Raw genomic sequence first — 19,394 nt, 5'->3', positions numbered from 1 at the left:
TACTTTCCACAGCATGATCTATGATGTCTATGGACCACTGCTGTTGGGTAAACACTGGCTCATACTATGCCAGCAGTTCTGTAAGTGCAGGAAGTTAAAACACTTTCTCCAGGCTCCAGTCTCACCTGTCTCCAGCAGCTGATCTGTGTTCAACTCTGCAGGAATTTCAGTTTCCTCCCTCCGGTACTCGGGCTTCTACATGGTTCTGCCCAATTCTGGTTTTACACTTGGCTTCCTGACCATGTCCTCTTGACCAGACACTCATAGGCACAAGAAAGACCATACTGGCCATGTGGCTTGTGCAAGAAAAACAAGCTCCAAAATCCAGCTCAATTCAATACTTGTTTTATATGGACCTGTGGTACTACTGCACTTCCCCAGTAGTAAGATCAAGGATTTAAAAGAGGAAAAAAGAAAAACAATTATATATTACAGACTAAAATTTGTCAACTGCGTGTCAGACAGTTGTTCTGGGCCTCATTTTTTTCAGGTTTCCAAGGACACAAATCAAAACTAGTTTAGTCATATTACCTCCAACTGAACAGGTAGTTTATCTAACTAGAGCATTTACAAGCTTCCCAAACTGTAACAAACAGAAAAAAGCAATATCTTGAAAGATGAAAAGTTAGATACACACTTAAGAAGTCAGCAGCAGACAGGACTACTTAATCTACTGATCAGAAAGGCACCATAATACTAACAATGACAGTGTAATTGTATTTACATCATAACTCAAAACATTCTTCTCAAGTAATATGCTATGTTAAAGGATAAAGGCAGGGAAAGGGAAAAAAAGTATGTAAATGGTTCAGCCTCAATAAATGTTATTTACTTCCTCATTCAGGTGCACACAGCTACTGAGCAATGTCCTGGACCACTTTCTAACAGAGACACGAGCATTTCAGCTACCTGCTGACAAAATACACACAAGTGTTTTGAACACAGATTATCACTGCTAATTATTTCTGCCATCTCATCTATTTCCCCCTTTCATTTTTATTAACTGTACACACATTTTAATTCTATATGAAATATGATTGATTTTAGAATTCATTATTCCTAAGGCAAGTAAAAACATTGAGGAGGTTATTTGGGAATACTGACAATAGAGACAATTAAAATATATTTCCAAAAACTAACTTTTAGATAAATGCAGTAACTAGACAGAATTCAACAGAAAAATGTGATCCATAAGACAAAGCCAGTAATGTTTTTACCCCACTAGTCATTAACATATATGGTGAGAAGCAAATTCCAGTTTGAGATTACAAAAGATCAAATCAATTTCAATCTGCAACTTAAAGAATGAGTTCAAAATATTTTTAGGAATTGTTTAACAATGGTTTATATTATATTCTTAAGAGTAGCATTTCCTTTGTGTTGTCCCTGAATAAAAGCTTCATTAGGTTTTATAAGGAAGGCACAAAATACAACTGCAAGCATAAATATACAAAATTTCTTGCAAGTTGACATACATTCATGTGTTAACTCTAACAAAGAAATTTCTTAGGACATAAGTGAAAGCTTCTTGTGGGAAATAATTAATATGGACAATTCAGAAAACTTTACAAAAATACTTCTTTTTATTAAAAGCAGCAATTTCAAGCAGAACAATACACAGAATGTAAACATCACTAAGTCCAGCTCCAGCCTGCCGAACCTTCGAGAGAGTCTACACTAAATGCATCTACTGTACTAGCATGTTAACAGACTATATTATAATTTGAAAATATATTTTCTTCTATGAATTAAGAAAAAGTACTTTATCGTAATCTGTCCCAGCGCCAGATACTGGCATCATCACACACAGCTATAAGGATACTGCTGTCCCTGCTAAAACTGGTCTGTCGGATGGCAGCAACACATTTAGGGTGAGTAAGAGTTGTACACCTAGAAAGAAAAGAAAATTATTCAGCTGAAATGTTAAATCTTCCTACTACATTATGCAGCACTGTTTCAATAATCCCTTATTTAGGAGGGAACCTAAGGACCTAGGAGGAATTGAAAGCAACAGGATTATGGCCTTCACAGTGTATTTTGTATTCCAGATGAGGACTTGGGACAGCAGTTTCCTGTTCACCCACAGTTGTTTCTCATCCACCCAATTTTTAGTGAAGCAAAGATTGAAAGCTTATTGAATCACATTATTTAGGACTGCATATTCAGTGTTATTTCACAGGTTAGGAATGAAAAATCAGAATCATGTGATTAAAGACTGCCACACTTCCAGGAATTTTATACATTAATGTATTCATTTATACATACTTACATGAATTATATTTTTATAATATATTATATTATACATATCTTTATATATATATATATATACACATATATTTATATATATATATAAAGATATGTATAATATATCATATAGGGTATATAAAAATAAAATGCAGTGTATATCCATTTTATATACAACGTTTTTTGGCAGTGGCTTTGTTTGGGGCCTTTTTTTGTGTTCAGGCTTTTTTTGCATTTGTATGTTTACACACATACATACCTATATGTATCTAAGAGGCATGCTGTGAAATTGCCTGGCAGCACAGGTGAGGAAGTGGAAAGCCACAGTGTTTTCTCCACACTGTGCTCATAGCTCACTGTTACACTCTCCATTTTTACTCCAGTCCTGTCACCTATCTCACCTTTGTCATGTGCTACACCCACCTAGCACATCTTCGCCTAATGGCTTTGCAAAATTTCCACCCAATTAGCGAAAACTCTGTGAGAAATAAATTGCCTTTTACTGTATCTATGCATGGTAGGCAGCACAATCCAACTGGGACCTCTTGGCATTAATAAAATATAATTTATAAATCAGTGAGATAAAATAAACATTAACCTTCAGGGGCTCACAATGTTTATTTCCCTACTAATTATAATGGAAAATAAGTAGTACAGTAAAGAACTTCTCTATAATAAGGAAAGAAAAAAGAAAAGGACCCCAACTCTCTGTCTTAGCAAAAACAAAATAAAGTACTCACTTGGCTTTATGTGGATCCTCTATTTCTAAATCCCAAACATAAAGTTTGCCAACCTGATTGCCCAGAGCAAGCATCTTAAAAAGAAAGCAGAGGATAAAGAGGTTTTAAAATACTCCCTCAAAGAATAAAGTCAGAAGTTTATAAAGGCTATAGAGCTGATAAATTGTGCGTGAACATTTTAACATGAATGACTTAATAAGTTTGTTGGAGGAGTCAGAAAGGCTGTAGAACAATCTCTGCAGACAGGGGATGAAGACATCAGGAAACTTATTTCTGGTGGAAAATTAGTATTTCTTTTATGGAATTTTTTCCCACGGGCAGAACCCAGAATGAAAAATCTGGAGCTCTTTACTTGTAGCAGAGTACAGTTGTAGTAGGAATTTTGCTTTTTAAGTATAAGCTGCTTACCCACACATCCTGACAGGTGACAAAATTCTCAGCACACTCCCCAAAATCATTTGACACAAGATAGTAATTTAATCTGCAGGTTCATATGACGTCCCTTACAGCAAACCATTCTGTTTCTCAAATATCACATGAACCAAGACCCTTCCTATACCCATAAACATGTAACCAATGTAAAGCTACACACCTTCAAATACAGCAAAGTCAGACACATACCTTTTGCCAGAAATCCATTGAAAATCTCATGTACCATATGTCACACTGGCTATAATCAAATCTCCCAAGAATGGTCACATTTGACTCACTGGGCTTGATTTTATCTATATCATCTTCCATCTTGCCAGGCTTCCAGCAAACAATTGCATTTTCACAAGACTGGAGCGAAATAATGAAAAGAAAAATCACCTGTAATTTATACTGCAGAATCAGTCCAACTAGAAGCAAACATTTCATCTCACATCTTCCCCAATGACACTATGAAAAGCAGAACTGAAAATCTCACCTCTGCCCTTAGATCACAGCCACATCACCAATAACAGTTACTGTCCATGCTGGCAACTCGATGCCCTCCCAGCTTTGCCAGGTAATGGGACAGCAGGGGCCCTCCCTCACCCACATCAGATGAAGTCACCCAGATGGCTCAAACACAGTTTCATAAGCAGCCTGAACATACATTGGTTTGAGGATTGTTTACCCAATCCCTTTGACTAACAGGTTGGTGCACTCACCAATTGCTGGCATCAAGGCAGTTGGACTGCCTGCTTTAATATCTGCAAGCCAATGCTACAAATGGACACAACACATACATAAATCAAAGTTACTCCATTATGGCTACTCCTCATCTCACTCTTTAGCAGGATCCCTAAATAGTATCTAGAGTTTCCTTTGTCATATGGTCTGTGCAGATCCTGGTTAGCCAGAAACCCTTTACTTGTAAGGGAGTACAGCTGTAATAAGAATTTTGCTTTTTAAGTATAAGCTGCTTACCCACAGATCCTAACAGGTGACAAAATTCCCAGCACATTGCACAAAATCATTTGACACAAGATAGTAATTTAACCTAAGACCCATATGCTAATAAAATTGTTTAGGATCCTCAGGACCAACAAATAAATGTAACATAGCTGAAAAATGCAGCATTACCTTGGAAAGAATTAGGTCTCCCAGCCACCGTACACAGTCAACATAGTTTCTATGTATGTCTCTTGTAGAAAAGTCAGGAAAGTGAATTTTCTGGGAAACAAAAGGCCTATGGAGAAAATTGCCAAGTGAGGTTCAGAAAAATAAACGCAGAAGCACAAGTGTAATTTTTAATAACCAGTTTTAACATATTTTAATGTTAAAAGAACAAGCCCAGCTTTTTAACAGTTTTATAACAAAGTAGATTTTGTATGCAGCTTGTTTTTCTTTTTAATAGTAATAGGAACAGTCCTTGCTTTCATTCTCATTCCTAATGAAATAACTAAGTTTCTCATGTAAAAGACTGTGCTGAGTAAAACTACTCCTTCAGATGCTGAATACAATGCCTGTCACCAAATACTTCAAGAACTAATTAAAGCTCAGTCTTCCTGATGCTGCTGCTGCAACATCCAAATTGTTAAACAGAAATGCACACTTAAAAAAAAAAAATCATCATTTTAAAAAAAGCACGCTAAAAAGCATCATTTAATATTTGGTAACATTACCAAAAAAAGCCAGAGTATTTTCACAGCTAGTCTCATTGCTGAACATGTTCACTGTGTTTTAGACTCTTCAATTCTCTCAATGGTTTAACTGCAAGTTAAGATCCAAAAGTTGAAGAACTTCATAAAGGAGGATTTATCTATCATGTATCTAATTGTTATGTTTACTTGATCATTTATTCATAGCTGAGGTCAAACCAGAGAATGATGAAAATTAAAGTTATTACTATGTAAATGGTTTTTTCCCCACCCCAAAGTAAAATAATACACAATAATTAGCTACTCAATATAAGATAATTTGACACATTTAATTACACAGATTTGATTCCCTTCTAGAAATTTTGAGATGAGATGATATGAAGAAAAGATACTGACATCTTCAAATGCATGAAATACAAGCTTTAAGATAATAATTTTAGACATTTTCTAGTCTAGCAAATAAGAAATAATTGAGATATTTAAAAATAAAAAAATTTGGGACTTTGAATCAGAATTCAATAAAATTCCAGTGAAGCAAACAACAATAAGACACACAATCTAGTGAGATTCAGCATCCACATCACTACCCAAAAACTCCCAATACGGAAAGGAACCTGGACTGTTGATAGGAGTATTCATGTGTTGTAAAGACAGACAAGGAGATGAAGACTACATACCTGTTGGTTTTGTTTGGGTTGTACTCATAAGACTCTTTGATAGCATTTATCATTCGCTTTGAATTAATTCTCCAGAGTTTTAGAGAGTGATCCATCCCACAGGACATGATTTTTTCACCAAGAAGATCGTAATCCTATGTATATAAAATAATTTTGAACATTCTCACCCTATGCTGCATTATATCAACTCAGATTTTATTCCATCATTTCCATCAAAACAGCATTTTATGCATAGAGCATGCAATAAAACTGAATATTTCAAATAGAAAAACACTAAGAATGTAATCAGCTCACTGCAAAGCAGCACAGCATCTTAATAATTATATTTAGTCTCTCTCAAGAAAGAGAGACATATTCAACAGCACTGACAGACAGTGAATCTACAGCTAGTTCTCCTCTTTCACTAAGTTCCCTAGGAGCAACTTTGGCAGAATTCCAGGGCTACAACATGGGTGATTAATACAGTGTCAGGTTTCCTCCAGATGCACCCCTCACCTTTCACAACAGGTCAAATAACAGGAATGGAAAGAGTTCTTAAGAACAGCATATTAAAAGTCAACTATTCTAGTTGATGTTTGCTGGGTACCAGTGTCTGTTCACAGCCACTGAAAAACAATTTAACTCAAACAACTTCTTTCCTTCACCACCATGTCTCTCCAGGATTATTTGCTTATGCTGCTTTGACTTGATGAGAACTCAAGACCTTCAAAAGTGGGACCATCATGAAATGTTTTTACTCTTTCTAGCCCCACTGAGCCCTGTTTTGCTCACTTCTAGGCTGCACCGTGAGTAAACCAGCTACTGAAACACACAGATCCTGTCTGCAAGAGGCGGCCACATCAATCAAACCAGCTGACATTTAAAGCTGTCTATCCTCTTAAAACAGTATTTATGCACTTCCAGGTGGTTATTTTAAAGTAGCTATAGTATCTAAACAGTGCACAGAAGGATAGAAAGTTGCTTACTACCCGTTGTAAATCTAAATCACTGCCCCACGGTCTTCCACTTACTGCACTTAACACCTCATCCCTGTGCCCTTCTACTCCTCCAAATATTGCAACCAGCGTGTCTGTCTGGATGTTCCACAGTCTCAATGCATGATCTATAAAGAACAAATAGAATTACATGCTGCTTTTTATATGTACATTTGAATAATATATTTCAGTTTAATCACTTTGAGTAACAGGTGTTTAGGTCAACATCAAAAATGCATTAAATTCTTCTTTTTTTTGGTTAGAAACAAAAGAACTGCGTTAACTAAAGTTGCTATTATAACTAACTTACTGTTAAAAGTAATTCTGTAATTGAAAAAGTGTGCCCACCCCCTTCCCTAGGGTAAGTTTCTAGCAAAAACACACTTGGATCTTTAGATCATCCAAAAAGCAAAGGAAAGTCTGATCTGACAAATATGCTTTAACTCAGTCATAAGAACAATTTTATGCATCAAAAAATGTTAGAATTCCTTTCTGCCATTCTAACATCAACATTCAGAAAAGTTGTGATTTTCAATTCTTTAACTTTTAGAACATTATTCTTGGTGAATCACAGTCAGTAAGGGAGAGAAAAACTGTTTACATAAATAATATGTATTCTAAAGTCAATTAGACTAATCCACTTACTTGAAGAAAGTTTTAAAAATTTCTAATGAAGAATCTCTAGTGTATCTCCCATTTGGAAACAGGAACTCTAGAGTATTTCCCTGTTGGATTCCACAAGTACTTTGCATTGAATTACAGCAACACCCAAAATCCCAGAAGGGAAACAGGCCACGCAGTCCCAAATATTTTCCTCCCTTTTTAATAATCTCTCAGCCAAACAGTTCTAACAGCCCAAATATTCTCCTGCCTTGGCCTTCTCACCCATAGCACCAGAGAAACTTCTAGTACTATGGCTGATGTCAAAACGTTATTACAAAGAGAACCTAAAAAATATACAGAAACTGGATGTTTACAGACCCACAGCACCAAATTGACCATTACAAGCATCAGAGAGCTTCCCAACTCCTGTTCTCATGTAGCTTCATCAGTAAGTTCAAATATACTAAAGTAAAAAGTCCCCTTAAGTGAACGTTTCCGACTCAAAAATTCCTGAAGGCTACCTCCTTGTGGCAGATCATTCCCTTACTTAACAGGACAGTCAAGATCAGGAAGTTGTGACTGTTAGAATTTTCTGGACAAGCCCATAAGACACTACACCAAAAACTTCCTTTACTAAAATGCTTTTTACACAGAGTCCAATAAAGTTCCCAAGCAACAGACAACCCAAGTTTTTCCCCGTGAACAGGATGGTGAATGCTGTCTGCAACGTTAAGAGGTCCCCACTAGATGGCAACGTGATTCAACAACTGAAAAAACTTCAACTGCCCGAAAGTAAAGAGCAAACCCAAGGCTCAGGATTCTTCTTTCCTAAAAAGCAGCACTATTCACAATCCCTTTGCACCACAGCTGGAGTTATGGTTGTAGGCCATGGATTTAGTAAGTATAAAATATATAGCCATGTAAAAGCATGATTTGCTCTCAACTTTCAAAGTGAACTTGTTCAGTACCATTCGTAAAAAAAAAAAATTCATGAAGGTTTTTGGCCACATTCAAGACCAAACTCCAATCCAAAGTATCCTCATTTATACAAAAAACAACAGAGGTTTTTCCTCACCTTTGCTTACAGATAAAAGAAGATTTGGATCTCTTGGATGGAATTTCAGTTCATTGATTGCATTTCCATGGCCCACGTAGTGCTGGGATAGAATTCAGAGACCAAGTTACCATTTCTCCTCATGCTTACAAGTACTTAGAAGAAAAAAGTGTCATACCTTACTAAAACACAAGCTGTATCTTAAAGTTGTGAACACTCACCTTTATGCACTGCATTGTAATGGGATTAATTATCCTAATAATACCCCTGGATCCTGCCACAGCCAGAAGAGGATGGCTTGTATTGCTATCATATGTCCATGCACAGGTATAGAAATTTTCATCTGCCTACAATGCATCAAGTTAAGGATCACAGAACAAACAGGAGATTTTTTTTTCTTTTTTTAACATTTTATTTTAAACAAACCTGTAGCTATTTTATTTAAGTGCCCAGGAGTCTCTGCTGGATCCAGTAAGAAAAAAACACACATTCAGTTATACACCTGCAAATACCAGCAACATCACCCTTTCTACAGATGTTGATTTCCTCACTTCTGTTCCATAACATAAAAGGAACACCTTCTCTTTCATGGCATCACTTTTGATTAGGAATAATGAATCATGACCAAGTTCACAAGTTAATGACTTGTGTATAGCAAATGATCAACACAAATTATTAATGCTACAGAGCATGAAACACAATCCTTATGCTTTAAACCCAGTTCCAATTCACAGGGAAACACTTTAAAGCAGGGAAACATTATACAAATATTAGTGTTGGGAAGATTAAACTGATGGAGAATCAGTTTTCAAATATTTTAATACAGTCTGGTCCGCGAGTCTGCGTTTTTAACATTTTTTCAATAGGAGGGATTCTAGGATGTGGGAAAGAGGCAAGACTTGGACCTAACATAAAGAATGCACCACATGAGCAAAGTATTAAATCACAGACAAAACATTTTCATGTTTTTTCCTCCAAAGCCTCTTGATTTTTCATAAAGAAGAAGCAAACACAGCAAACACGTGGGTATTTAACTTAAAAGGATACATCAGCATCCACATAAGACTGCAACAGACGAATTTCTCCTTGGGAATGACATTCATATAAAGTAACCTGGAGAAAAAAACCCAAAAATAAGTAAGTGGGAGAGACTGCTGCTTAGTTGTAACATTTCAAAAGGAAATCACATGCACCCATCTATTGACTGCCTGATGGGGAGAGGTAGAGTGCCTCTATGGTTTAGATTTCATCCATCATCCATTTGTTTACCAGGTGGAAATGGTTTGATAAAAGATCGCCCACAGCAGTTTCATTAAAGCACCATTCCAGGACTTGTCAGCTGTCCTTCCCAGATATTGAAGCCTATTATTTGAATTGCCTTAATAAGATAAACCCTTGCTGGAATTAATTACTGCAGTTATCTCTAATGTGACTTGGTCTTGTAATGAGTCATTGATACCTTGCTTAAACTTAGTGTTTCTGGTGACTTGCCAGGCAGAACAAACCTAGAAATGAAACACTTCTTATTTATTCACAGCACTTGCATAAAACGCACTTCTCAGGGGTTATTTTCAAGACCGAAATGACATCAAACGTTGTTCAGAGGAAGTCTATAAATTCCCTCCACACAGGCCATGAATTTAGCTACTGAGCTGGCTGGCATCAGCCAGCCACTATTGCAGACAGTTCTCATCCTGTATATATGAGTACATTACTTTTAGATGACAATATTTATGAAAAGTAATTTTATTGAGAAGATACATTTAAGCACTTCTCTTCCTTATCCCATATGCATACTACTGTAAGACTTTTCTCTTTATTCCATAGCTTAATTACCAAATAGCTAACAAGACTTCCTGGAACAATCCAAAGGATGCAGCTCTCCCAGATAACAGATGCTACAGATCTTAGAAATACATCTGTTTATATAAAGTATTGCATGTCCATACCAAACACAGGTAAAGGGATTGCTTGAAAACAGGAATGCATGCAGAACCACACAGAAGGCGGTATGATGAAAAACAGATTACTCACTCTGTTGCTGCCTACTGTGGCAAAAACAAGAGGATCACCTTCTTTACTGTGCCAGTTAAACTGGACTCCAAACAGAGGCTGGCCATGGTCCTCCTATACATGTAAAGTAAGTTTAGAGATAAAAAACCCAACAAAACCCACAAGCATATCATTGCTGTGAAATTCAACAGTTTCATTGACAATTTTCCCTCCTCAAACTAATGGGTTCACAGCCAGTATAATTTTAGACAGTGAACAGTTAACAATCATAGTTTTGTAACACCACATTTTAACTTGCCGTCTTAAAGGGAGGTTAAAGGAATATTCTGACAAACACACCCCTCCCTTTTCTTTCTCCACCAACCTTTTAAAAAGTAAATGGGAAGAACTGTTGTCTCAGTCATGCCTAGAAGCTGGCAGAACTCCCAAGCTGTATTTGCAGCTCTAGTATTTTGGTTTACAATTTTGTAAGGCAACCTCTGCATCTAAGGTCATTTTCTATCATAATTACTTATACCACAGGGATTTTCAACTTCACAGGGAAGAATTACCAGGAGAGAGAAGAGTTATATTGGTATAAGGATGGAAAAGAGCCACATTTAACTTACAGTTACATTACATTACAGTTAGGTCTTGTAACTTTGTCACAGACACAAGGAACTCACTCCAGTGTGTCACAATACTTCTACAAAGTTCATGTCTACAAAATGTTTTCAGATCCCCTTTACAAACAGTTAGCAAAGAAATGCCAAGTATTATTTTATACAACTTACATCAGTCTGAGAGGAAAAAAAAAAAGAGGTATGTTTATGAATTGTGATGAATATGGTGGTGCTTGTTAATAATTGATAACAGTATTTTGGCCTGTCCTGACAGGATGTTTTCAGCAAGAATAATGTTCATTAAAGTGCCTCCCCACAGGGGACTGTCTGGGACAGTGCAGGCAGGAAGGAAGTGTCTCATGATGGCTGTTCAGCAGCCTTCAAATGGCAGCACTTCAGAGACAACACAAGAAGTACCAGCCCTGGCAGCTCCAACCTATCCAAAACCAAAGAATAAATCGAGGAGGGGGTGTGAGTAGGGAGTCTAACACTCCTTAGAAAAAGAAAAGTAAAGGAAGTCTGGAAAAATTTTAAATAGCATTATTTACTGAGAAAGGCAGTATCTGTTATTAACAGAAATAACTAGAAGAGCTAGAAAGAGAAAGCAGAAAATCTTTCAGAGATTAAGGCCCTCCTGCAATTCTTAAGAGAGATAACAACTTTCAAAGCTCAATACAGATTAAAAAGAATTGTTCAAAGCTTAACTCAAAGTATTATCCATCATAACACAAAAGCAGAAACTAATGGCTTCATGAGATGAGGGATATAGGATATTAAGAAAGGGAAAAGTAGTAGGGCTCTTAGTAACCCCAGGACAGAAGGAAAAAGCAGGTATTCAGTATCTGTAAAGTATTACAGTTGAACTAGAAATGAAGAATGAGGAAAACCATAAGCCATAATATTGAATACACATGGCCATGATTTTTTGTGTGCAATACATTTATTAATTTTACTTTTTAGCAATATATTTATTAATTTTACTTGGTAGCCTTAAATTCTGAGTGTATTTAAGTCTTTTTCATGAGAATGGCTGAGAAATCAAATTGAAAATGCTTAATAAAGTTTTTCCACTAATAATAACTTGGTTTCAAATTTCTGCTTTAAGGAGTTCCTGCTGCTGAATAGTGAGTGCTTCTGATATATCACATGAAGATAATACAGGTAAAATGCATGGGCTCCCACTGCTTTATTGCAGAGATATATTAGCAGGTTTTGCATTGGTTTTTCTGGAACAACCTTGTTCTCTGTTATATGCCCTGTTTCTGATAAATTTAACAAAACATGGAAAGTGAAAAGCAGTATGTTTTTCACCCTCAAGATAGGATATTTTTCCAGCATACGTTGCAAAATGTTTCTGATTTTCTAGGTAGGACCCAGACTAAGGTGATAAGTAGAGATATAGAACAGAGTGCTACACTGCTTCCATATTTTTATACTTGAGTACATACCTAAAGTATTTTGCAAGCTTTTTCAAAGGAAACCTATTTCCCTGGAAAAAATTACTCTGCAAGACAAAGGTCTTTAGTCTACTTACTTCACCCACACTACATTTCTCATACCAAGTGCTACAATCTCCAGGAGCCTGACTGTACATATTGCAGTTTTGCTGATGTTTGATGGATGAAGCAGCCAGGCAGAGGCTCCTGCAGGAAGATACCAGGGTATCTGCAGAAGCTCTGCTCCTATTTAAACTCCCAACATCCCCAGTGGTCAGAGACAGCACACAGCTATTTTGAAAATACTTGTCTGCTCTAATTTTTGTCCCAAGTGCTAAACAATGAAGGAGATTTTCCACAACATTGTATTCTAGGTGCCGTACACGATGGTTATGCTCAGATGCCAAGTATGTGACACAAATCTGACATTGGTTTGTACAGACAGAAGTGACCCAGATATCCGTCCAAAAGTAAAATTGTGACATGCCATCTTGTCCCTGCTATGAATAAAGGGCACGAAACCCCAAGTACCCAGGTTCTTCATGCACTAGAGACAGAAGGCAGAAAACAAAACAGACCTATTGCTACAAAAGCAAATAAATAAACAATCAATAATGAGTTCCAGCCTTACTCACTCAACACCAACTTGGGTTCAATCAAAGAGTAAGATCAGACCTGGTTTTAGACAGAAAGCAGTGAAGTCATTACGATGGCAAAAATAATCACCTGCATGAATGCCTTTTAATCTGTGTCACCCACACTGCCAGCGGGGAACCAACAACCCACACGTGCATTTCCAGTTCCCAGAAGTGAAAGTAAGCCATTGTGGGCAGTGGGTGTAGTGACATTTAGTTTCCATTACACACCAACAAGCTAGAATTCTGCATGGCATTGCATACTGGTTCCCAGGTAGGGGACAGCAAGGAGAAGCTGAGACAACACCAGGCTGCTTAGAACTTAAGCACACACCCTAAGCAGAAGTAAAGGGTAGGGAAAATAATTGCATTGCTTTAAAGGGAGCACAACAAAGCAAAATATACACAGTTTTCTGCCAAAAGATCTATCAGCAAGATATAGATGGATATATGAGGATGTGCAACTGTGCTAGCTGTTAGCTGTATATGCTCATTTATAAACCCTATTTCCATTCAGTCCACAGAAAGCAAAATTTCTCAGTACATTTTACAAGTAACTTACTACTTCATAAAGAAAAAAGGCAGTTTTTTATTTCCTGACATTTTCCAAGATTTTCCATTTTTTCTCCATTATTTTTGTTTTCCTGATGCTTAAATTTCACCCAAAATAACTCCCAAAGTAGCGTTTAAAACACATATTTAGCAAGCACTGAGTTTTTCAGGCTGAGTCATAACCATTTAACACTCAAAGCAGACAGTAATGGCCATATTTGTTTCCCAAAGGAAAAAAACTAAAAAACAAAATAAGACAGGAAAACCAAAAGTACAAAAGTGGAAGAACATGTAATTTATACACCCCTAAAGAATATTAATTTCTATGATCTTTAAATCATGTTGACCCTTCATTAACTTCAATACCTGCATCTTACAGCATAGTTCAAAATCATATAAACTAGGGGATATATGACATGGTACTCAAAGAGTCAGAAGTGTCTTTCTAAACCCACATACAACATTCAATATTAGAGTTTTCTCCAGAGTCTTTGCAAAGTTAGTATGGAAGAACAGGAAAAGGAAGAGAGGCTTCCTCAGTCATGAAGCAAAAAACCAAATTTGGCTGCTACCTATGTCTTTGTCTAACATGCACATCTCTTATCATTACCATTAATTTCAGACCAAAGAGAAACGGGAAAAAAGCTAATAATAATACCCCACTTAATTGAAATGCTACATTTATTCCCTCACAGCTTGATTCCACTTGCACAGGAATCTGTTCCCAGCCCTCATCCAAACCCAAGGAAGTCAGGGATTGCTTAGTTTCATAGCTTGGTCTTTTGGATCACCCTGCAGTGGGGTCTGGATTGACACTGGGGTGAGGGAATGTTTTGTTTTCCCAGAAGACACTTGGAAAGTAGCAACCCTTTTTGTCTGCAGACAGAAAACAAGCATGAGTAACAAAGCTCAGAACTTGTTAAAAGTTTGGGTGTCCAAAGATTGGTGTCTGCGTTTGAAGTATGACTTGAAGCTGGAAATAGCCCCATCCGCGGGGGCGATTCACAGGAACTGCTGCCTACCTTGGTGAAATGAAACAACTTCCCTTCCTCCTACACCCTCAAAGGCATGGAGGCAATTTTTATACTTCAAGAACACAATAAGATCAATTTGTTTCCCAGATACCTTTGTCATTGTAACTTCGTATTGCAATTTCTCCAGTGGCAAAGCTCATTTAGAAGGTTCCCATGCTCCAAACCTTTTATCCCCTCCCACTCAGGTACCCCAGTGTCTCACTACAGCAGCCTGAAGACAAAGCTCAGAAACACAGCCACATCATCACAGCTCCACAGTTAGGCATAGGGGGAATGAAAAAATACTCTTAGAGCAATTCTGCAGAAAATATCCACTGCTGAGCTACACAAATCCTCACAGAGTTTGCCATAACTCCCATCTTGCCACGTAAATATCGCACACGAAGCGAGGAATGAGAAAAAGAACATCCTGACAGAGTAAAATAGTCATGAATGAGAAAACTCGTTCAGTCCACCACAATCTGTCACCAGTGCAGAAGAAAACAGCACTATGCTAAAACAGCAGAACAGGGAGTAAAGACCATGAATCCACATCTCTTAAAAGCACCAGGTGTTACATGGGAAGACACATACTGCCTGAATCAGGTGCTAACACAGGATCCCAACACTCACAATAAATTAACCAAACTGCACTACACAGTAGTTATGATATTTGCCAGGGGATAGAAGATACCTGATCTGGTTAAGTGTGAGGAAAAAGCTACTCTAAGACTGTTGGGTGGGCTTGTTCTGGGTTTTTTTCAACACATAGAGAAATCTGAGCAGGTTCTGTGCTTTGCATGGAGTTGTCACAGGTTTTGTTTTAGTTCAATTTGTTTATGCTACTTCTTATATTTCAGTAGCATCTACAGCTTCAATGAAATACATAATCATAGCATCGCACAAAACTTTGCAAACTCTACAAAAACAAGGTTAACTGCAGCACTATCTACTATTTCCTATTTCTCAGTATACTTTTTCTTCAAAACTTTGGCTATTCCAAGCAAGAAAGGTAACTGCTTCAAATCAGCAGGAAACATAATTGCTTAAAGATATTTTAAAGTATCTAGCTTGATGCTGTCTCACAGCCAACATTAACATTGCTGCCAGTAAGCGATGCCCAGCATTCCCTGAAGCTCGTGCATACCTACCTTGAGGCTATTTACACATTTGAAGGAATATTTGCACTTCTTCGACTTCCATTTTCCTTTCCCCCAGCTTTTTCTTCCTGGTGCATTAGGAGTGTTTGTTGGCGTATCAGGGCGCTCGGTGTTAGTACCGCTTTCAATGCTAACAGCATCATCCTGAAAACATTCAGAATCATACAGAATGTCACAGAGAGATCATAACTGCTGTATACATTCAACTGATCTTGCAGCACTTGGCCTTTGCACTTTTTCTTGTCACTCATAAGAACAAATCTCCCAGGACTTGGTGTTATTTAGATTCATGTATTTTAATCTAATGCCAGCATAATAGCATTCTTCTCTAGAAACAGAACATGAATCACATGAGGACTAATCCAAGAGGGAGAGATATGAACTGTGATCTAGTGATGTTTCTTCAGAATACTGGTAGCTGCTCTCAAGAAAATGTCTAGAGATAAAGCAGCTGCTTCCCCTAGAAAACATCTTTGATCCAGATGAAATGAGTACTTCTGAAGTACTGAAGAAGAGTTGCTTGTGTAAAAACATGAGGCCTGACCTTACCAAGAACCGATCCATTCTGAGGCTTCTGTACTCACAGCACGGTTCTGCAGCAGGTCAGCATCAGCACCAGAAGAAAGTCCCTCCTCTCCCTCCTACTCTTTTCCACAGACATTTACTTGTTTCCACTAACAGCTAAATTCTGATCAGCTAACTAATCCAACTGGCCCTCTAACCATTAGCCTAAGATAAGAATGGGGAAAATTGAAAAAAAAGGGATACACAAAACACTCTGTCCAGCCGCTGAGGTTTTAAAATCAGCTTTGGACAATCAGCAGAAACTACAAATTCCTGTGTGGTCTGACTGCAGGGCACTGGTTAAAAGGACATTTCCCTGCACCACCTGTCACAGAGCACTTCACCTTAACCTGCATTGTACCTGCCAACTTTGTGCTTCTGTATGAGTACATTCAGCTTGTTAAAAATCAACTTTTCCCATTTTTTCTGGCAAGATAGTCCATTCGCTTTCCATCACACTAGTGGGGGGAAAACAACTCATCATAGGCCAGGTAATTTCTAGAGCTGAACTAAGGGAGACAGAGGCAGACAACAGCCTGTCACTGTAGGGAATTCATGAAGCTGCATTAGGAACTGCACTAGGAATATGGAATGAGGTCAGCTATAAACATGAATACACTGCTTCCCACCAAACATTCATTCTTTGTCCCAGTTTCATGTCTCTATTATCAGAAGCCTGAAGAGGTGTATTAGTCTTTATTTGCCCAACAACTCTGAAAGACAGGACATTCAGAGGACAAAAAGGAGGAAAGATACCACACAAGCCCGTAAGTGTACAGCCCAAATCTGGAGTCATTCCCTTCACACTGGACCCCTAAAAGAGCCAACCCTCCACTAATATTCATAACCAATTTTACAGTTTTAAGTTTTCCTGTTTCTTCTCCGTTACCCTAAAAAAATTTCAGAGTTTGCCAAATTCTCATCTCCCAAGCACATTTGCCAGAACTTTAATACTTGACAAGACTGAAGTTTTCTTTGGACTAGACAGATACTGCCAACGTGAGAACACCAGGCAGCTGGTGTGGTGAACTATACCAGGTATCTGCAACTACCACATAACCAACAAACCTGCACACAGGACACCTGCAGAGCAAAATACATCCTTTCTCCAAATCAACATCATTATGTCAACTTTTAAACAGAATCCCCCATCTTGCAGGAGTAGTCGAGTCCAATAACAACTCTTGAAAAAGGAATCCCTTCACCATTGAGGCAACCCACAGAGAATCAGAGAATTGTATAATCAGAGTGGTTTGTGTTGGAAGGGACCTGAAAGATCATCCAGTCCAACCCACTGCCATGGGCAAGGATACCTTTCACTAGACCAAGCTGTGTAGAGCCACATCCAGCCTGGCCTTAAACATCTCCAGGGATGGGGCAACCTATTCCATGCTCAGTGATAGCCTCCAACTGACAACAAATTAAGCCTGAATGTCTGTCACCAAATTACACTTGGATCCACGAATGCTGCTAATCTACTAAAAAAAACCCAAAGAGCAGCAGTGTGGAACATCTCAAACCTGCCTGTCACCTCACAAGCACCATTTCCAAAGGTTGTGGAGGATGTGGTCCAGATCCCTCACTTGCTGAAAAAGTTCAGAAAAAAAAACTTCCACACACTATAAAATACACGCACCATAACTACATACACAACCTCTCTCCACACCAGCAACTACATAAAGTGACTGCTCAATGCCTTAGGTTAAGTTTAGCTTTCAGATATAAAGTTATTCTACATCAATCACATTACCTTTGCTCTGAGCACTAGAATTTCACCTAACTTAGAGACTACAGACCCCATCCCTGCTGCCTTCTGCTGAGAGTAGTTTACGAGCACCGAGCACCGTCTCCTATTCCTCATTCACCAAAAGGCTGCACACATAAACTTGTGCAAGTTACTCTACAACGTGACAGTGAAGACACACAATGCAAAACTGCAAGAAAGATGGAAAATGCTGCTAGTTCGCAGGGAAAATTAAAAAAAAAAAAGTCTGATGGTTTGAAGCAGAGTTCGAGACAGAGCCCGCTCGCAGTCTGGGCCTCAAATCCACCTTCACCCACGTGGAGGCAAAGAGGGAGTCTCTCCCCCAGACCCTCCCCGGTCTCTCCCACCGGGGGCCTCCCTCCGGCGGCCCCGAGGGGCGGCCACCGAGCCGAGACGGCCGGACTGAGACCCCCTTCTCCCCCTCCCCCGCCCCCGGGATACACCCGAGGGGTCCCGGCGGGCGATGCCCCCTCACGGCGGGGCCAGCGAGGGGGGGGGGGGGGAAGGGGGGGCGGCCCCTCCGCGCTCCCGCCCGCCCCCGGCGCGAGGCCCCGCGCCCGCCGCGCGCGCGCGCGCTCCCGCCGCACCAGCCCCCCACCCGTGCCGCCTCCCCCTCGCCCGGCCTCACGTTCTCGTCGCCGGACAGGTCCCCGGGGTTACTGTTCTCGTCGCTGCTCAGCTTCTGCTTCTTCGCCGGCATCTCTCCCGCCGGTGCCGCCGCCGCCGGGGCTTCTCCCCGCTCAGACATCTTCCCCGCCCCCCACCCACCGCCACGCAGCCGCAAAGCGCGGACGGGGAGGTCGGAACGGCTGTGCCGTAAAGCGGGCGCCTGGCCGGGCCGGAGCCGCCAGGCCGGCGGAGCAGCGCCTTTCCCGCCGCTGGAAAATCGCCTTTCCCGCCTCTGGAAACGCGGCCTGTCCGCCGCCCCGGGAGCTCGGCGGGCGGCGGGGACCCCGCTCGTCCTGGGAGCTCAGCCGGGAGCGAGCCCGCGTGGTCACAGCGTGGCGGCGCCTGGCCGGCGCTGCTGCCTGTAGCCCGAGCACGCGTGCGATGGAGAAACAAACTGCCGCCTTCGCCGCGGGTGTCACCGACCCCTCTGTCCTTCTTTTCTTGTGCCCAAAGGGCTTCTTGGGGTTGGGTTTTTTTGTGGTTTGGTTTTTGTTGGGTTTTTGTTTTTTTTTTTGGTGGTGGTTTGGTGTTTTTTGGGGGGGGCGGGTTTGGTTTTTTGTTTGTTTTGTTTTTGTTTGTTTTGTTTTGTTTTGTTTTTGTGTGTGGGTTTGCTGGTTTTTTTGTTGG

The 19,394-nt window shown here is 39.5% G+C and overlaps 1 protein-coding gene across 1 annotated transcript; it reads right to left on the bottom strand.

Annotated features, from left to right (window-relative positions):
- Window positions 1–1,560: 1,560 nt before the first annotated feature.
- Window positions 1,561–18,884, bottom strand: EED (embryonic ectoderm development). The gene is made up of 12 exons (XM_071432894.1): window positions 18,727–18,884; window positions 15,761–15,913; window positions 10,393–10,485; window positions 9,406–9,471; window positions 8,580–8,705; window positions 8,380–8,461; window positions 6,738–6,829; window positions 5,728–5,861; window positions 4,533–4,638; window positions 3,606–3,764; window positions 2,985–3,058; window positions 1,561–1,890 (listed from the first exon to the last, which is right to left on the bottom strand). Exons 1-12 carry the CDS (start codon window positions 18,844–18,846, stop codon window positions 1,764–1,766), a joined length of 1,332 nt encoding a protein of 443 aa, XP_071288995.1. The 5' UTR covers window positions 18,847–18,884; the 3' UTR covers window positions 1,561–1,763.
- Window positions 18,885–19,394: the final 510 nt, after the last annotated feature.

This window comes from Agelaius tricolor, unplaced genomic scaffold (assembly GCF_023055355.1).
Source record: "Agelaius tricolor isolate 1412-34295 unplaced genomic scaffold, bAgeTri1.0.p SCAF_9, whole genome shotgun sequence".
NCBI lineage: Eukaryota > Metazoa > Chordata > Aves > Passeriformes > Icteridae > Agelaius > Agelaius tricolor.
Note: the sequence above shows the minus strand (reverse complement) of the source record. Positions and strands in the feature narration are given on the sequence as shown.